At 42.0% G+C, this 19,338-nt stretch overlaps 1 protein-coding gene across 7 annotated transcripts in view; it reads right to left on the bottom strand.

Annotated features, from left to right (window-relative positions):
• Nucleotides 1-205: 205 nt before the first annotated feature.
• ptprua (protein tyrosine phosphatase receptor type Ua) overlaps nt 206-19,338 on the bottom strand; it is a 271,078-nt gene continuing 251,945 nt past the window's right edge. For 6 of the 7 annotated variants that reach the window (XM_034236684.1, XM_034236686.1, XM_034236685.1 and 3 more), the window contains 7 exons: nt 18,853-18,988; nt 16,477-16,626; nt 11,935-12,249; nt 9,238-9,363; nt 4,499-4,656; nt 1,797-1,932; nt 206-1,029 (listed from right to left, as the gene is read on the bottom strand). In XM_034236684.1, coding sequence (XP_034092575.1) covers nt 967-1,029; nt 1,797-1,932; nt 4,499-4,656; nt 9,238-9,363; nt 11,935-12,249; nt 16,477-16,626; nt 18,853-18,988 — 1,084 coding nt within the window. In that variant the 3' untranslated portion in view covers nt 206-966. Of the gene's footprint in view, nt 1,030-1,796; nt 1,933-4,498; nt 4,657-5,475; nt 5,833-9,237; nt 9,364-11,934; nt 12,250-16,476; nt 16,627-18,852; nt 18,989-19,338 lie in introns of those variants that run through there. The other variant, XM_034236691.1, reaches the window with a different exon arrangement.

Here is a 19,338-nt window from a genome sequence, read left to right as displayed (position 1 = left end):
GTCTATTTGGGTTATTTTTGCGTCCTTGGGGGATCATTTTGAGTCTTTGCGTCATTTTGAACCCCTTAGTCCTTCGTAGTTCTGCATCTCTTTGTCGTGATTTTTGAAATTCTTGCATCTTTTGAAGACCCAGTAGGCTAGTAAGCGAACTATCCATCGCCTCTGTAGCCTCTCAGAGAGAAGAAATCTACCAGAAAAACATGGCTGTTAAGCAACAACATATTTTATTTACTTTCCTGTTTTTATACACTATTTAGAAAATAAAACACATTGAATAAATACAAATTTAGAAAGCGACAGATGTCCAACACGCGGTTATTTCTTACGCAGCTCCTGAAGCAGACCCTCACACACTGCCATGAAACACAAAGACTGGGCATGCAGAAGCTGAAGACAGAGAGGATGGACTGGCACATTGAGAAGACGTCGAGAACATCTAGAAACACCCGGGGGACGGGAGGAAAGAAAACATCTATATACACGGAAAATAAATAAATAAAGAGAAATTAGGTCCAATACAACTCTACTGTACACAAATGTCCGTCAGATCTCACCCTCAGTTCACCTTCAGCCCCACCCACCATAAAGTCAAATATAGCACAGTACGACAGATTGCACCATTTACAGTGTTACAAACAAACACAAAACAGCAGTTACTGTGTTTTCCTTCAGTGTTTGTTCGCAGTAAGGCAGGAAACAGCTGAGCTCTTTGAATCCTGACGTGGTCCTCGTGTAGAAAATGACTCCCAGTGTCACTGGTTCTGAGAGATGTGAAGCGGCACGACAGGACGAGGGTGGGGGCAGCGGAAAGGGTGTCACTCAGAAGTATGATACAAGATGTCCAGCGAGGTTTTTCTGTCAGTCTTTATGGTGGACAGCGTTTCTTCCAGGCGTGGAGGAGCAGATCGTCTCCTGGAGGAGGAGCAGATCGTCTCCTGGAGGAGGAGCGGGGGGGAGGGAGCGTCGCTATCTGACCTCCAGGCAGTCCAGGTACTCCTGGGCCAGCTCGTAGCAGAACCTGTACTGCTCCTGCAACAAAAACACATGAAGACAAAGGTTATTTTCTATTTAGGCAAGTTTATTTATATAGCACATTTCCACACAATTCAAAGACATTAAGAAACATATTATATAATGGCATTTAAAACACTCATTTAAAAGCAAAGATAATAAAACATGAATAACAATGGTACATGCATTAAAGTCACAGTGCAGTGTGAGATACACACATCTGAAATGTTTAGCTCTGACTCTCAATCATTGCTCACTTTTCAGCAGAAATAGTTTTCTTTGACCTCACTTTCTTTCTACTTTCTTTGTTAACTTATCCTTTCGTTATTTCAAGTGTTTCATGCTAAACGAACCCTGCTTTGGAAAATGTTAAGACACTGTTAACATTGTTTATACTGTATATTCTTCATGTTAGTATAATTGTTTTAATTGTATTTTACATATTACTCTTTGTATTATATAAATATCTCTATTTGATTATATTTTATTGGACATTAACTTTTAACTAAATTGTATTTAATATTTCTTAATGTATATTTTATAATTTTATATTTGTATACACTTACTTTAACTTCTTATGTTAATTTAAATGTATCTTTTATTAAACATTCTTATTCTATTTGATCTTGAATGTAAATTAATTTAATATTTTCTGGAAGGTGGCCCATTTCATATATCTGTAGAAGAGCAGTTTCTTACGTCCCTGACATTCCCTCTCTAAAATCAACATTGTAAAAGATAGGAAACGTTGCATTAATTAAGATCTAAGACCCCCGCTTCCTCACCATCGTCTCCACCATGTTGGGCTTGGAGTTCCTCAGCGTTTTGGCGGAGAAGAAGACGTCCACCATGCTGTGGTGACGGATCATATCCAGCAGCATCGTGCAGGCGCAGAACGTCCCGCTGCGACCGCCACCATTTCTGCTCAGACAGGAAACACAAACACAGAAGACATGAGTGACCTGATAGAGACTTGGAGAAATGTCACAGTGAGCACAGATCAGGCATGCTGTCAGAAAGAGGCCAACTGGAAGACTTTGAGATGAATATCTGAGTAAAGTACTCATTAAAATACAGGAGCGGGGACTTAATCAGGTTTGAGAGTTCTGACTCCGACCTCCTGACATCAAAGAGACCGACACCGAGATGAGGGGCAAATCTAAAGTTAAGATACCAACACTGACAACGTTTTCAGGGGTGCTGAATACCATTAAATAAGAGCTACAGAAGAAACATCTATTAAAGAGGACGTATATTGTGCTGCAGCACCTCTTTTCCCCCTCTGTCTGAAACCAGAGCCCAGTCTGCTCTGATTGGTTAGCTGGCCGGCTATGTTGTGATAGGTCAACCGCTAAGAGATGTCCCACCACTTAGCCTATCACGTACAATGTGTTGGAGAGCTAACCAAGCGGAATGAGTCCTAAACCTAGTAATGAGTCAGCATTTACTACTTCCTGTCCCCTGGTCTATAACTCAATGATTTTTGGAGCGTGTCATTAGCCGCCTTTAGCTTAGCGGTGGTGACTTGAAGTCATGTGACCGTGCTGTAGTTCCTGTATAGCCCAACATTAGCCGCCTTTAGCTTAGCGGTGGTGGCGTGAAGTCATGTGACCGTGCTGCAGTTCCTTTATAGCCCAACATTAGCCGCCTTTAGCTTAGCGGTGGTGATGTGAAGTCATGTGACCGTGCTGCAGTTCCTTTATAGCCCAACATTAGCCGCCTTTAGCTTAGCGGTGGTGATGTGGAGTCATGTGACCGTGCTGCAGTTCCTTTATAGCCCAACATTAGCCGCCTTTAGCTTAGCGGTGGTGATGTGAAGTCATGTGACCGTGCTGCAGTTCCTTTATAGCCCAACATTAGCCGCCTTTAGCTTAGCGGTAGTGATGTGAAGTCATGTGACCGTGCTGCAGTTCCTTTATAGCCTAACATTAGCCGCCTTTAGCTTAGCGGTGGTGATGTGAAGTCATGTGACCGTGCTGCAGTTCCTTTATAGCCCAACATTAGCCGCCTTTAGCTTAGCGGTAGTGATGTGAAGTCATGTGACCGTGCTGCAGTTCCTTTATAGCCCAACATTAGCCGCCTTTAGCTTAGCGGTGTTGGCGTGAAGTCATGTGACCGTGCTGCAGTTCCTTTATAGCCCAACATTAGCCGCCTTTAGCTTAGCGGTGGTGATGTGAATGTCATGTGACCGTGCTGCAGTTCCTTTATAGCCCAACATTAGCCGCCTTTAGCTTAGCGGTGGTGATGTGAAGTCATGTGACCGTGCTGCAGTTCCTTTATAGCCCAACATTAGCCACCTTTAGCTTAGCGGTGGTGATGTGAAGTCATGTGACCGTGCTGCAGTTCCTTTATAGCCCAACATTAGCCGCCTTTAGCTTAGCGGTAGTGATGTGAAGTCATGTGACCGTGCTGCAGTTCCTTTATAGCCCAACATTAGCCGCCTTTAGCTTAGCGGTGGTGGCGTGAAGTCATGTGACCGTGCTGCAGTTCCTTTATAGCCCAACATTAGCCGCCTTTAGCTTAGCGGTGGTGATGTGATGTCATGTGACCGTGCTGCAGTTCCTTTATAGCCCAACATTAGCCGCCTTTAGCTTAGCGGTGGTGATGTGAAGTCATGTGACCGTGCTGCAGTTCCTTTATAGCCCAACATTAGCCGCCTTTAGCTTAGCGGTAGTGATGTGAAGTCATGTGACCGTGCTGCAGTTCCTTTATAGCCCAACATTAGCCGCCTTTAGCTTAGCGGTGGTGATGTGGAGTCATGTGACCGTGCTGCAGTTCCTTTATAGCCCAACATTAGCCGCCTTTAGCTTAGCGGTAGTGATGTGAAGTCATGTGACCGTGCTGCAGTTCCTTTATAGCCCAACATTAGCCGCCTTTAGCTTAGCGGTGGTGATGTGATGTCATGTGACCGTGCTGCAGTTCCTTTATAGCCCAACATTAGCCGCCTTTAGCTTAGCGGTGGTGATGTGAAGTCATGTGACCGTGCTGCAGTTCCTTTATAGCCCAACATTAGCCGCCTTTAGCTTAGCGGTGGTGATGTGAAGTCATGTGACCGTGCTGCAGTTCCTTTATAGCCCAACATTAGCCGCCTTTAGCTTAGCGGTAGTGATGTGAAGTCATGTGACCGTGCTGCAGTTCCTTTATAGCCCAACATTAGCCGCCTTTAGCTTAGCGGTGGTGATGTGGAGTCATGTGACCGTGCTGCAGTTCCTTTATAGCCCAACATTAGCCGCCTTTAGCTTAGCGGTAGTGATGTGAAGTCATGTGACCGTGCTGCAGTTCCTTTATAGCCTAACGTTAGCTTTTTACTTCAGAAATCATAAAGTGATGTTAATATGTGGAGATTATCCTGCTGATGAAAACGTGTAAGTATCATAAACGTTGTAATAATCCAAAAAAACATGCACAAATAAAATGGTTGGCCTACATCTCTGCTCCACTCTGTACAGCTACACATGTGTTGCAGATGGGTAGTAAGAAGACTCACAGGCAGTGTACGATGGTTCGTCCGTCCTCACACTCCATCTGCCAGTTGTGCACCTGGGCCAGCAGGCTGAGGAAGGCCTTCTTTGAGTCGGGGACTTCACGGTACGGAGACCAGCGCAGGAACTGAAAGTGACGCACCAGCAGCTGGCCCTCCTGCAGCTGCACACGCACAGGAAGGAGAGGGGATTTTTAGTTTCCAACATGAAACATCAGATATGCATTAAAACCTCTCAGCATACATCATTCAGACTCTCTCAGGTTCTCAGCCTGAGGGGGTTCTGTCAACACTCTCCAAACTGTGGAGCTCCTGCTCTCACTTCTGATTGGCTGGGAAGGTTTCCACCACATTAAAGTTGGACTTGAACTATATAAAAAGTATCACTGTTTTTATGAATAGGGGAAAAGTCTGTATCTGAGGGTTGAAGCATGAGCAGAAATCAGTCTTTAAAGCTATCCAAAATGCTCTTTTAAAATACCAAATACAGTGGGTCTTCTTTGCCAGTCTTGAAATGTGTTTCTACTGTGATTTCGAAACGATTATTCAATATTAATAATAACAATAGCATTCATTGATTTTATGACGGGTCATGTAAAAAGAATATAGACGTGGGATTTGCTATAATTACTTCTGGTTGAAGAACATTGTCTTATTTCCTTCTTACAAAATACTTATTACTGCATTTGCCTATTTGATTGAATTCCTTTTATTTCTTATGCTGTATGTTGCATTGTTGGAGAAGCCTGGGATTTAAAGTTACGAACAATTACGTAGTAGTTGTTCGTAACTGACATGAGAACTATCAATACCACGATCAAGTAGCACATTGACTGACTGAAAACCCACCTGTTTGGACTGCAATGAAATCTAATAAATGAATAGGTCATATTTTATACACAACTATCGTATTTAGGATTTAAGAGGATCAACTTATATTGAAGCAAATATTCCTGCAGGTTTCTTGCCGTTTGTATCTTCACGGTTGATTGAACTTGATGTGAGGAAATGCTTCATTACACACATTCATTACATTTCATGGCCGGCATTTGATGATTGAATTCACTGCTCATAATTTAATCGGGGCATGTGAGTGATCTTATAGATGATCCAAAGAAACATAGCTTTCACAAAGCTCACAGAATAATCATTAGTTAGTCAAAAAGGGAAGCCTTCAAAACACACATATACTAATGAAAGTACACTAATGTCATGTAATGTATATTAATATAATATAAAGTGATGTCATGTACTGCTGCATCTACTGGACCGTGGAGTACCTTCTTGGGTAAGAGGCTATCGGTGTCTCGCTCTGTGGTTTCTGTGTCCGCGTCCTGATCCTGCAGAGAGCATTGTGGGAAAATTTCTGACTTGTTGTCCAATTGTTTGGGCTGGGTGTAGGAGGGGCTAATGTTTGGGTGAGGAGGCGTACAACTAGGAGGAGTTGGTCCACTAAAGGAGAACTAGTGGCTGAAAGCATCTACTGAGGTGAGAGGACGGGAGTTACACTACTCTACACACTCAACACACACTCACAACCAACACACACTCACACACTCACGACCAACACACAGTCACGACCAACACACACTCACGACCAACACACAGTCACAACACACACTCACGACCAACACACAGTCACAACCAACACACACTCACAACCAACACACAGTTACGACCAACACACACTCACACACACTCACAACCAACACATACTCACACACTCACGACCAACACACACTCAACACACAGTTACGACCAACACACACTCACACACTCACGACCAACACACACTCAACACACAGTTACGACCAACACACACTCACACACTCACGACCAACACACACTTACAACCAACACACACTCACGACCAACACACACTCACAACCTACACACACTCACAACCAACACCAACACACAACCTACACACACTCATGACCAACACACACTCACAACCAACACACACTCACAACCAACACACACTCATGACCAACACACATTCACAACCAACACACACTCACGACCAACACACACTCGCTCACAACCTACACACACTCACAACCAACACCAACACACAACCTACACACACTCATGACCAACACACACTCACAACCAACACACACTCACGACCAACACACACTCACTCACTCACTCACTCACTCACAACCTACACACACTCACAACCAACACCAACACACAACCTACACACACTCATGACCAACACACACTCACAACCAACACACAGTCACAACCAACACATACTCACAACCTACACACACTCTCACAACTAACACACACTAACAACCTACACACACTCACTCACAACCTACACACACTCACCACCAACACACAACCTACACACACTCATGACCAACACACACTCACAACCAACACACAGTCACAACCAACACACACTCACAACCAACACACACTCACAACCAACACACACTCTCACAACTAACACACACTAACAACCAACACACACACACTCACATCCAACACACACTCACAACCAACACACAGTCACAACCAACACACACGCACAACCAACACACACTCACAACCAACACACACCAAACCAACACACTCACAACCACACACACCACAAACCAACACACACTCACAACCAACACACACTCACAACCAACACACACTCACAACCAACACACACTCACAACCAACACACACTCACAACCAACACACACTCACAACCAACACACACTCACGACCAACACACACTCGCAACCAACACACACTCACAACCAACACACACTCACGACCAACACACACTCACAACCAACACACACTCAACACACACTCACAACCAACACACACTCACAACCAACACACACTCACAACCAACACACACTCACAACCAACACACACTCACAACCAACACACACTCACAACCAACACACACTCACAACCAACACACACTCACAACCAACACACACTCACACACTCCGCAGCACAAAAACATCTGGAAATATATGTTATGGATAAGGTCAAAATCAAGACTACATTTTCAGTCATGATTATTAAAAGAGCCATAGGATTTTATGTTAGTGAAATATGAAATTGTTTAGATTGTAATCATTTTGTTGAGAAATGGAGATCGAGGTTGATTATTTGAAGATACTAAATCCTTATTTTTAAGTATTTTTTAAAGAAACGTAAACGATTTAGAGACACTCAGTTTTTTACTTGAGATTCTACGTAATCTTTCAGGGAAGTTTGTTATTTTTGGGAGATATTTATGATTTTCTTCTGAAAGTTTCTTAGTGTTTAAAAGATAACAAGTCATTATTTTTGAGATATTGATTCCTTATATTGATATACAAAGTCATTATATTGAGATACTGAGTCATATTTTGAGATACTTAGTAATCCTTTGAGGTACTAAGTCTTTAAATTAAGATGTTTGGTACTTTATGTTACCAATAACATTAGTATACAGTTGCTTTATCATGATGTAAATGATTCCTCCAGCTGCGAACCATACATGCCGGCAGACTCGGGTCACCATTGGGAATCATTCCATTATTATCAGGCTTCATTAACGCTCGTGGAAATATGAAATTGATTCAGATCCAGGAAATGCCGCCACAGCAACTCAGAGCGGGAACAGTTATGTAAGGGATAATGTGCAGCGACGCGGTCATTATGGGGAAAAGAACACCCGACAGGCTGATCAGGATCTAGATCTGGCATGAGTGGCATGGTCACTTCTCAACAAAGTAAGGATATGACTCCCAATATTAATTTAAATGCTTTTATAGATTTAGAAAATGTTTTTATTGATTTAGAAAATAGTACGCCACTACGCTATTTATTTAAAATGACATGCATCCGCTAAGAAAAATAGTCCGTTGTTACTGTTTGAACTAACATAGCAAAGGCAGGAACTGCTTCAATAGTGTTTTTGAGGAGCTTTTTGATTACAGATTTGAAAACATCGTTGCTTGCTTTAAAAGTAGCACAATTCATTATGTCAAACCTTGGGAAGTATCTAGATATCCCTGCCCTAATGCCAAAGTAACTGGCAACTGAATATGTGTCGCCGTTTGATGTCTATGTTGGACCGCTGCGTAAAAATGAGGGTTTCTCCCAGTTTGCATGTAGTTTGCTTTTCGGCCAAACTGTATACAGTTAAATCGACCGGACTTCTTTCTGCAGATGTGAGCGTCCTTAACAACGGTCAATAAGTCCTTGACAGCGGTCTGTCTGTTCTGGGTTAACAACGTGTCACGTGTTCTGAATTGACCAATCAGAATCGAGTATTCAACTAAGCCATGTAATAACCACTGTTAATGCCCAAAGCCAATATATAAAATAACATGTCATTTAATAAGAAAATTAAACATTTGAACAGCAGTTTTTGTCTCAAACTGACATGTGAAGTTGAGTTAAAGTGAGGCTTTTACATTTTCACACTTAAGTCTTAATGTTTGTACTTTGAAGGCAGAATTAGAGCCTTTTATTTAATTAATTTGGGACAATATGGAGAAATTCAAACCGTTTTATAATGAAAAATAAGTGTGATTGCACTCAAGAAAATGTTACGCTATTTTGAAAATGTTTGGATTCTAGCATATTGTACATGTGAACGTCTGATATGTTAATCTGGATAGCTGACATTTTGTTTTACTGGTATTTTGATGAGATGTAGCTCCTGATTAAACAGATGTATTAAAGTATCTCTAATTGAATCTGTATTTAATCTTCATTATGTGTTCTTTACGTACCCTGGTGATGTTCTGGACCCGGAAAAGTCGAATGATCACGTCGTCGTCAGCCGTTCTGGTCAGCAGCTCCACGGTCATCGGACCAAACTGCTGCAACCCGGGCTCAGGCCAATACTGCAGACAGGGCTGAGGAGGAAGGAGAGAGGGTTTCAACATCACTTTATTCAACTTAAAGAGTACAAACAACCCAACCAGTCAAACAAACACAGCTTTAGGAATCAGATCCATCGCCCCCGACAGCACAAAACTGACTTAACGGCTGCAAATTGTCCATAAAAAGTTCAACCGTGTGTAAACATCCTTCTTCTTGGCAAAGGACTTATGACCAAAGATAAATACAATAAAGGAGAGAGGAGAGGATAAGGAGAGAGGAGTGATAACAGGAAGGACAAGAAGGAAAGAAGATATGACAAAAAAGGAATGAGGATAGGAGGGGAGAAAAAGGAAAAAAAATATGGGATGATATAGAGGGGATGAGATTAGGAGATAAGGAGAGGAGAAGGGATAAGAGGAGGGGATAGGAGAGGGGGAGAGGGGAGACAGTAAGTAGAGAAAAAGGAAAGATAAGAAAGGAAGGAGATGAAAAAGGAGAGAGGATATGAGGAGAAAAAGGAAACAAGTAGAGAAGAGAGGAAAGAGCAAGTAGAGGAAAGGAGAACAAGGAAACAGAAAATGAGAGAGGAGAGGAAAGGAAATGAAGTAGATAAGAAAGAAGAATAGGAAAAAGGAAGGAAAGAGATGTAAAAGTAAGGATTAAAGAAGGTAAGTAGAGAGGAAAGAAGGAAGGAGAGGAAGGAGAAGAGGAAGTAGAAGATGACGGGAAAGGTGATGAGAAGAAGGAAAGAGGATGAGAATAATTGGAATAGGAGAGGATGGCAAGAAAAGAGAGGAAGGACATGAGAAAGCAGAATAGGGAAATATTTGAGGAGAGAAGAAAGGGATGGGAAGGAAAAGGTTAGTACAGAGGAAGGATAAGAGGAGGAGAGGAAAGAAAGGAGGGAAAGAAAGAAGAAGAAGGGAAAGGAAATGAGAGAGGAGAGGAAATAGAGGATCGAAGAGGAAGGAAAGGAAGGGAAGGAAAGAAGAGAGAAAGTAGAGAGGGTCCTTCTCCCTTGTTGCTGTTGGTGTTAGAAACCCCTGAGTCAGCAGCTCTGATGCTAACTACACCTGAGCATTGACAGCAGACACAATTATCCTAAATGACAACGATTATCCACAAAGAGCTGCGGTAAATTAAAGAAGCTAAAAAAAACACACAAGCTGGAACAATTCTTTCCATGAGCGCCGTCCGCCTGCAGGGAAGTGTGCATGAGCGGGAAATCATTAGCATTAGCACGTAATAAACGAATGGAGGAGAGCTATATGCCTCTGCCAGAGATACACAGGAAGCCCCAGAGGTGGGACGTACGCATATATATATATATATAAAAAAGGCAAGGTCTCCTGTCAATACGATTTAAAGACAAGCCCCCCCCCCCCCTCAGCCAATAGGATTGAAAGGGGGGTCGAGGGGAAGTGATTTCACAATGACAGAAGGGCACTAACAGGTGACTTTGGGCACGAAGGGAGATAAATATTTATACATTCAGACAGGAGACAGGCAGCTCTGACTCACGGGGGCAAACTGTGAGGGTGTGTGTGTGTGTGTGTGTGAGGGTGTGTGTGAGTGTGTGTGTGTGTGTGTGTGTGTGTGTGTGTGTGTGTGTGTGTGTGTGTGTGTGTGTGTGTGTGTGTGTGTGTGTGTGTGTGAGGGGTGTGAGGGGTGTGAACTGTTAGTCCACTGGCAGCGAGAAGAAGAAGACGGAGGAGGAAGGACAGGCTGCAGCTGACAGGCATGGTGGAGATGTTGAGCGGGAATTCAACATGACAGAGGGGCGATAGGGAGGCGGCAGAACTAACCTCTAGTGTGTGTGTGTGTGTGTGTGTGTGTGTGTGTGTGTGTGTGTGTGTGTGTGTGTGTGTGTGTGTGTGTGTGTGTGTGTGTGTGTGTGTGTGTGTGTGTGTGTGTGTGTGTGTGTGTGTGTGTGTGTGTGTGTGTGTGTGTGTGTGTGTGTGTGTGTGTGTGTGTGTGTGTGTGTGTGTGTGTATGGGGGGTAGATAAGGAGGTGGTAATGTCGTGCTGTTCGTGTAAATTAAGCTGGTGAATGTGTGCTTTGTAGCTTTTTACATGCCGGACATGTGATGACCCTCGCTGTCTTCTCTGAAGGAAAGATATTGATTTGATATAAATGGCATTTTGTCACCGCAAGTCTCCACGTGTTACACCATGACACAATGCACGGCAGCCCAGAGATAAAAAAGCATTAATGATACAAATATTGAATTATTATTTCAAAATCATGAGTGAGACTTATGATTTGGAGTTGGTTTCTCATTCTGATAAGATGGCTAGTCATTATTTTTAAGATATTAAGTCACCAATTTTGAGAAACTTGGTGATTATTTTAGAATAATAAATCATCATTTTGAGATTCTAGGTCATTGTTTATAAAAACCAAGTCCTTAATTTAACATTGAGAAATAATAAGCAATAATCAACAGCAGTGGTAGTTGTAGTTCGCTAGCCCTATCGGAGTAATGTGTAACTGGTAATGATTAAAATCCAGTTGAGTTTGTTTTAAAGGGCTTACTTACAAATAAAAAAATATAGAAACTAATAACATCACTATGTGTGTGACCTCCAGCCTCTGTTCTTACCCAGGCGGAGTTGGACTGGTTGAGCTGGTTGAGCATCACCACCGAGGTGCAGCCGTAGTCGTACAGCAGCCTCCAGAAGTCGGTGGTGGTGCCGGGGAGGGGGTGCGGCGTCACCACGAAGGCGGCCGGTCGCAGGAAGCTGTCGGCCAGCGCTGCGTTGATGTAGTTGCTGCCCTCGCCCTCCGCGGTCACCAGGAAGGCCAGAGATCGGTCCGGCGGCAGGACGTCCATGCTGCGGTTCTTCTCTCGGTTCCTCGGCATCAGAGAGATGGAGCACTCCTCCACGTCCAGGTGGGGGGTCACAGAGTTCAGAGTCTGAGGAGGAGGAGGAGGAGGAGGAGGAGGAGGAGGAGGAGGAGGAGGAGGAGGAGGAGGAGGAGGAGGAGGAGGAGGAGGAGGAGGAGGAGGAGGAGGAGGAGGAGGAGGAGGAGGAGGAGGAGGAGGAGGAGGAGGAGGAGGAGGAGGAGGGGAGATCATTAAGAAGGGTTCAGTTTCAAGGCTTTTATTGTCATGTGTACATAGCTACAGTGTAGTTATGACAATTACAATCTTAAGTCACAGGCTCCTCCAACAGTGCAACACAACAAAACAGTTAAAATAGTACAGGTACATTTAATTAAATAGAATATAATAGAAACATGTGGACATGTGGTGCAGGAATGAGTCCGTAGCCTGAAATGAGAGTTAGGGTTTTAGCACTATGGTTAGATGATTTTGAGGTTAATGGTTTTTTGAACGTGTTTTTGGTTCTCATCCTGAAATATGGTCTGTGGTTAACTAAAGCTGAACAGTGTCGTCCTAATTTCCCTCAGGATAAATAAGGACTTAGGGGAAATCTATCCGAAGAACAAATACATGTACTAACAGGTAGAGACATTGCCTTTCATTTTTAGTTATATTGGACATTTTACTCTTCCTTTTTATCATTATTAAAATATTGTTATTATATTTTCTTCCTTCCTAAAAAGTCGTTTTTTGCTTGCATTATTATAATAAGTATAAATATTATTTTAATTAATAATAATATTATTATGGTTATTCTAATGTTTTAAAAATTATTATTATAATTATACAGTTTTTCATTTATATCTTTCAATTTTTTAATTTTTTTTCCTTTTCCTTTGTATGTTTAGACTATGTATTATGTATTATATATTATGTTTAGACTATGTATTATGTATTATGTATGTATTATGTATTATTAGACTATGTACTATGTATACTGTATATTTTAGACTATAGCTGTGAAATAGGATAACTGTAGGTGTGACTATGCTCTTTTAGGCTGCAAAAACTCAAATAAAAAAAGGAAAGTTGATGGCGTGTTTGAAACTTTGATTCTAGATGGAGAGATCAAATAAAAGGCTGAGAAAAGAGACGTTGATAAGAGGAGACAGACGCAGCGGAACAGAAATGGGATCAAAGAGAGATGGAGAAGATGAAAATACTGTCAATACATGATGAGCACAACTATCTCCAAATCATATCTGAGAAACTTTAAAAACACATTAATTATCAGACAAAATCCCCTCAAGGCTTATTGGATGAAAACACGTTCAACCCTCTCATACATTATGAATAAGCACATTAGGAAGCAATGGGAATTGAAATGAACTGATAATCTAAAGCTTCATTTTGTGAATGGCTCCTGTTGGTTTCAACAAATGCATTTCATATATTGCATCTAGACTACACTTTGCAATTATAAGAGGCTGTCTTTGTGAGGGAGGGTAATTGTCCTGTGGGTGGAAAGAAACATTTTAATTACTCTGGCAAAAAGTCAACAAATCAATGACATGATTATAACTGGCTGTAAGTAGGGAAACATTACATACTGTATCATGATACGAGAGGTGGGGGAGGGTAACCTAAGGTCTTTCTGGACTTAAAGGTGGGGTAGGTCATTTTGGAGAAACCAGCTCGAGTGCGCTAGAATTTGAAAATACACAGCCGGAAAAAATCTGCCACTTCCTCACAGAGCCCCTCCTCCAACACACACGAACGCGCACATGACCAATGAGGGCACGAGATAAGTTTGTGCCCAGATGGAAGGCTGACAGGCAGGTAGGCCATCCAGTTACTTTAGCCGGCTCAGATGATTGGTCGTGCTTTTTACAGCGCCACGGCTTCCACAGATGATGTTTTTTTATGTATTTATTGTCAAAGCATTTAAGATATTCATTGCTATCGGGATGTTAAGAGCATTCCATGGAATATAACAAAAAGTGTATCTCGAGCCGGTTTCTCAAACTTACCAACTGTACCCCACCTTTAAAGGGACCCTGTTATTCTCATGTTCAGCTGTATATCAGTATGTAGTGTCTCTACTTTAAAGAGTCCTCTCCTGCTGATGTTCAGGTGTATATCAGTATGTAGTGTCTCTACTTTAAAGAGTCCTCTCCTGCTGATGTTCAGGTTGTATATCAGTATGTAGTGTCTCTACTTTAAAGAGTCCTCTCCTGCTGATGTTCAGGTGTATATCAGTATGTAGTGTCTCTACTTTAAAGAGTCCTCTCCTGCTGATGTTCAGGTGTATATCAGTATCTAGTGTCTCTACTTTAAAGAGTCCTCTCCTGCTGATGTTCAGGTGTATATGTATGTAGTGTCTCTACTTTAAAGAGTCCTCTCCTGCTGATGTTCAGGTGTATATCAGTATCTAGTGTCTCTACTTTAAAGAGTCCTCTCCTGCTGATGTTCAGGTGTATATCAGTATGTAGTGTCTCTACTTTAAAGAGTCCTCTCCTGCTGATGTTCAGGTGTATATCAGTATGTAGTGTCTCTACTTTAAAGAGTCCTCTCCTGCTGATGTTCAGGTGTATATCAGTATGTAGTGTCTCTACTTTAAAGAGTCCTCTCCTGCTGATGTTCAGGTGTATATCAGTATGTAGTGTCTCTACTTTAAAGAGTCCTCTCCTGCTGATGTTCAGGTGTATATCAGTATGTAGTGTCTCTACTTTAAAGAGTCCTCTCCTGCTGATGTTCAGGTGTATATCAGTATGTAGTGTCTCTACTTTAAAGAGTCCTCTCCTGCTCATGTTCAGGTGTATATCAGTATGTAGTGTCTCTACTTTAAAGAGTCCTCTCCTGCTGATGTTCAGGTGTATATCAGTATGTAGTGTCTCTACTTTAAAGAGTCCTCTCCTGCTGATGTTCAGGTGTATATCAGTATGTAGTGTCTCTACTTTAAAGAGTCCTCTCCTGCTGATGTTCAGGTGTATATCAGTATGTAGTGTCTCTACTTTAAAGAGTCCTCTCCTGCTCATGTTCAGGTATATATCAGTATGTAGTGTCTCTACTTTAAAGAGTCCTCTCCTGCTGATGTTCAGGTGTATATCAGTATGTAGTGTCTCTACTTTAAAGAGTCCTCTCCTGCTCATGTTCAGGTGTATATCAGTATGTAGTGTCTCTACTATAAAGAGTCCTCTCCTGCTGATGTTCAGGTTGTATATCAGTATGTAGTGTCTCTACTTTAAAGAGTCCTCTCCTGCTGATGTTCAGGTGTATATCAGTATGTAGTGTCTCTACTTTAAAGAGTCCTCTCCTGCTGATGTTCAGGTGTATATCAGTATGTAGTGTCTCTACTTTAAAGAGTTCTCTCCTGCTGATGTTCAGGTGTATATCAGTATGTAGTGTCTCTACTTTAAAGAGTCCTCTCCTGCTGATGTTCAGGTGTATATCAGTATGTAGTGTCTCTACTTTAAAGAGTCCTCTCCTGCTGATGTTCAGGTGTATATCAGTATGTAGTGTCCCTACTTTAAATAGTCCTCTCCTGCTGATGTTCAGGTGTATATCAGTATGTAGTGTCTCTACTTTAAAGAGTCCTCTCCTGCTGATGTTCAGGTGTATATCAGTATGTAGTGTCTCTACATGTCTCCATGCATTAATGTTCAAAAAGCTCTGTATTTCCCTCATACATCCTGTGCTGCAGCAATTCTTTTCACCCTCTGTCTGAAACCAGAGCCCAGTCTGCTCTGATTGGTTAGCTGGCCGGCCCTGTTTTGAGTGGTCAACCAGCTTAGAGCTATTTCCGCCCCCATTAGCCTATCACGTACAATGTGTTGGAACGCTTGTCAATAGAAGCGCCCAGTGTTCCATAGTGATGTCACTATGTTCCGGACATTTTGGATTTTAGCCTTGTCAAACCATTTACATGCACTTAAAACTATAGAACACAATGCAGGAAAGGGAAACCCCCAAAAAAGCAGAAAATGGCCTCTTTAAGATTAGAGTTCTTGGTTATAGAATATGTATGATAAAGCAAAAGTCATCACATAGACACGATTTAAAATATAAATAGTGTGTGTGTGTGTCTGTGTCTGTGTGTGTGCATGTGCTGTGTGAGTGTGTGTGTGTGTGTGCGTGTGCTTGTGCGTGTGCATGTGCTGCGTGAGTGTGTGTGTGTGTGCATGTGCTGCGTGAGTGTGTGTGTGTGTGTCTGTGCATGTGCTGCGTGAGTGTGTGTCTGTGCATGTGCTGCGTGAGTGTGTGTGTGTGTGTCTGTGTGCTTGTGCAGCGTGAATGTGTGTGTGTCTGTGTGTGTACCTGAAACTCCTCTCTGATGGGCGAGGTGTTGCTCTGCGTGTCGACCTTCAGCATCTCCTTGTAGGTCAGAGCGAACTCGTTCACGGGGATGGCCGTCTCTCCGCACAGACACGCCTCCAGGATGGCATCATGGATGAACACGTACTGCTCCTGAGAGACAGCGCGCAGGGAAAAACATGCACACATTTACCCACAAGCCTTTGCTGCACTTATGAGCCTCCTAACCGTTAATTGCCCACTTGCACAATGCAGAATTGTATTACTGCTGTTGAATGTTGACTAATAGTCACAAGTGTCAAACGTTCTCAAAATCTCCATGCCCACTCGCAGGCATTGTCCACCATGTCTATAAATGGGGTAAAAAGTGGTGAAAACACACATCAGAGGAGCACAAACACTGCCCACACACTCGTTAAATCCCGTCACGAGCGCTGCAATTAACGAGGACATTTGTTTTGACACCCAACCAAACAATAGATCAAAGAGGCGAGCGTGCATTCAAATTACCAGCCATAAAACTGTTCAACTTATTTATCATTTTTAATGTGTTTTGTAATTGTTGAAATATGTATTCAACGGGTGGACAAGCTTCAGCTGAAAAGGTAAAATAAATATCATTGTTTTGGTATTTACTGCTCTTTCTCCACTTCACACTTTACGAGAGGACGATTTACTGAAATGTTCTCAAACTTTAAATAATTAATGGATTTCTGAGTTGTTTATTTGAAAATTGGACACACTTTGAGAAGAATAATACACATAAACACACAATTAGCTTTTGTCAAGTTAGTGGAAAATAATATATTACACTTACAGTAACAGCTTTCAAATCCTCCAATATTTACCCTCCAATATTTACCCTCCAATGTGTGTGGCTTGTAGACAAGAATAAGTATGGGAACCCTTTGGACTTTCCTGGTTTTAAGGTGAATTGAGCTTTAAATCTGATGTTCAAGCTTGGAAATATGGTAAAAGCTGATTAAGCAACAATGGGGATGGACTTCCGCCCTGACCTGGAGGGGATTTGGGTTGAAAAATGTAAAACTCAACCGGTTTTCTTAAACAGAAATACATTAAACATTTGTGTAAACATTACCATATGTTCTGGCAGTGCTCCTGAACTACTGTAAACAAGTCAAGTCCTTTATTGAAATGAGACTTAAAGTGATGATTCCATTTAACTTTGAGACACTACCTGGGCCTGAGACGAGACACCATCAGGGGATTTGCAAACCAATATATGTTTAATATCTTAAAGGTCCCCTATTATACTGTTTTTCATCAATATATTATACTGTAGGTCTCAGATACAAAACATGTCTCTAAAGTGTTTGGCTCCAAACACCAAACAGATCATTGCAGCAGCATTACCCATAATCCCCTCTGTTTCAGCCCTGTTTCAAAAGTGCTGATTCTCTGTCTGTTACTTTAGATGAAAATAAGGAGCCCCTCCCCACGCCCCTCTGAGAGAGATTTGGTTACAAAGAACACAATGGTGCTCTAGGAGGAGATTCAGGTGATAAGGTGGGGGGGGTTACCTTGGTTGGTGATTGGCTAATGGTTACACAAGACAACACATCGTTATGACATCATAAAGTGGCCAAAATCTGATCAGCTCATTTTCAGACAGGTTTTTATAGAAATGGATCAGGACAAAAAGAGAGAGAATCTTTGTTCCTGAAACTTTCAGAGTCTCTTTCCACAGAGGGGACACATGTTGATGTAGAAGAGACATGAAGAAGAGGAGACACATGTTGATGTAGAAGAGACATGAAGAAGAGGGACATGTTGATGTAGAAGAGACATGAAGAAGAGGGGACACATGTTGATGTAGAAGAGACATGAAGAAGAGGGGACACATGTTGATGTAGAAGAGACATGAAGAAGAGGGGACACATGTTGATGTAGAAGAGACATGAAGAAGAGGGGACACATGTTGATGTAGAAGAGACGTGAAGAAGAGGGGACACATGTTGATGTAGAAGAGACTTGAAGAAGAGGGGACACATGTTGATGTAGAAGAGACATGAAGAAGAGGGGACACATGTTGATGTAGAAGAGACATGAAGAAGAGGGGACACATGTTGATGTAGAAGAGACATGAAGAAGAGGGGGACACATGTTGATGTAGAAGAGACATGAAGAAGAGGGGACACATGTTGATGTAGAAGAGACATGAAGAAGAGGGGACACATGTTGATGTAGAAGAGACTTGAAGAAGAGGGGACACATGTTGATGTAGAAGAGACTTGAAGAAGAGGGGACACATGTTGATGTAGAAGAGACATGAAGAAGAGGGGACACATGTTGATGTAGAAGAGACATGAAGAAGAGGATTTTGCATAATAGGTGATCTTAAAGTAAAAAAGCACTCACCTCGGTCTGGATCATGTTGATGCGTCGGGAGCAGAGGGTCTTCACACAGTTGTAGATGTCCACCACCCCCTCACACTCGGCCATATCCAGCATGACGTCCAGAACGATGTAGCAGCCGGTCCGACCCGCCCCCATGCTGTGAGGAGGAAGAACAACACAACACACAAGCATCAGTATACAGAGGACATACACAAGTCTTGGTAAGGAGAAAGCAAAGAAAGAAACGGAATACTGTGACCATTATGTTCTGGCATTGTAAGAAGTCTAGTTTAAAGTGAACAACCTTTGAGTTTTTAAAATGCTCTACTGTATGTGCTGTGTGGCAGTTTGTGAAAGACTCCCCAGGATATAAATATCTTTATTTTCATAATATTTGTATTGGTCATTTTACTTTAACTTCTTATGTTTATTTAAGTTTTTGTATTTTATTTGATCTTTTTATTATATGATCTAACTTTAACTTTTAATGTTTAAAAAAACATTGTT

The sequence above is a fragment of the Gymnodraco acuticeps genome, unplaced genomic scaffold, assembly GCF_902827175.1.
Source record: "Gymnodraco acuticeps unplaced genomic scaffold, fGymAcu1.1, whole genome shotgun sequence".
Taxonomy (NCBI): domain Eukaryota; kingdom Metazoa; phylum Chordata; class Actinopteri; order Perciformes; family Bathydraconidae; genus Gymnodraco; species Gymnodraco acuticeps.
The sequence above is the reverse complement of the archived record's forward strand: the minus strand, read 5'-3'. Positions and strand labels throughout refer to the sequence as shown.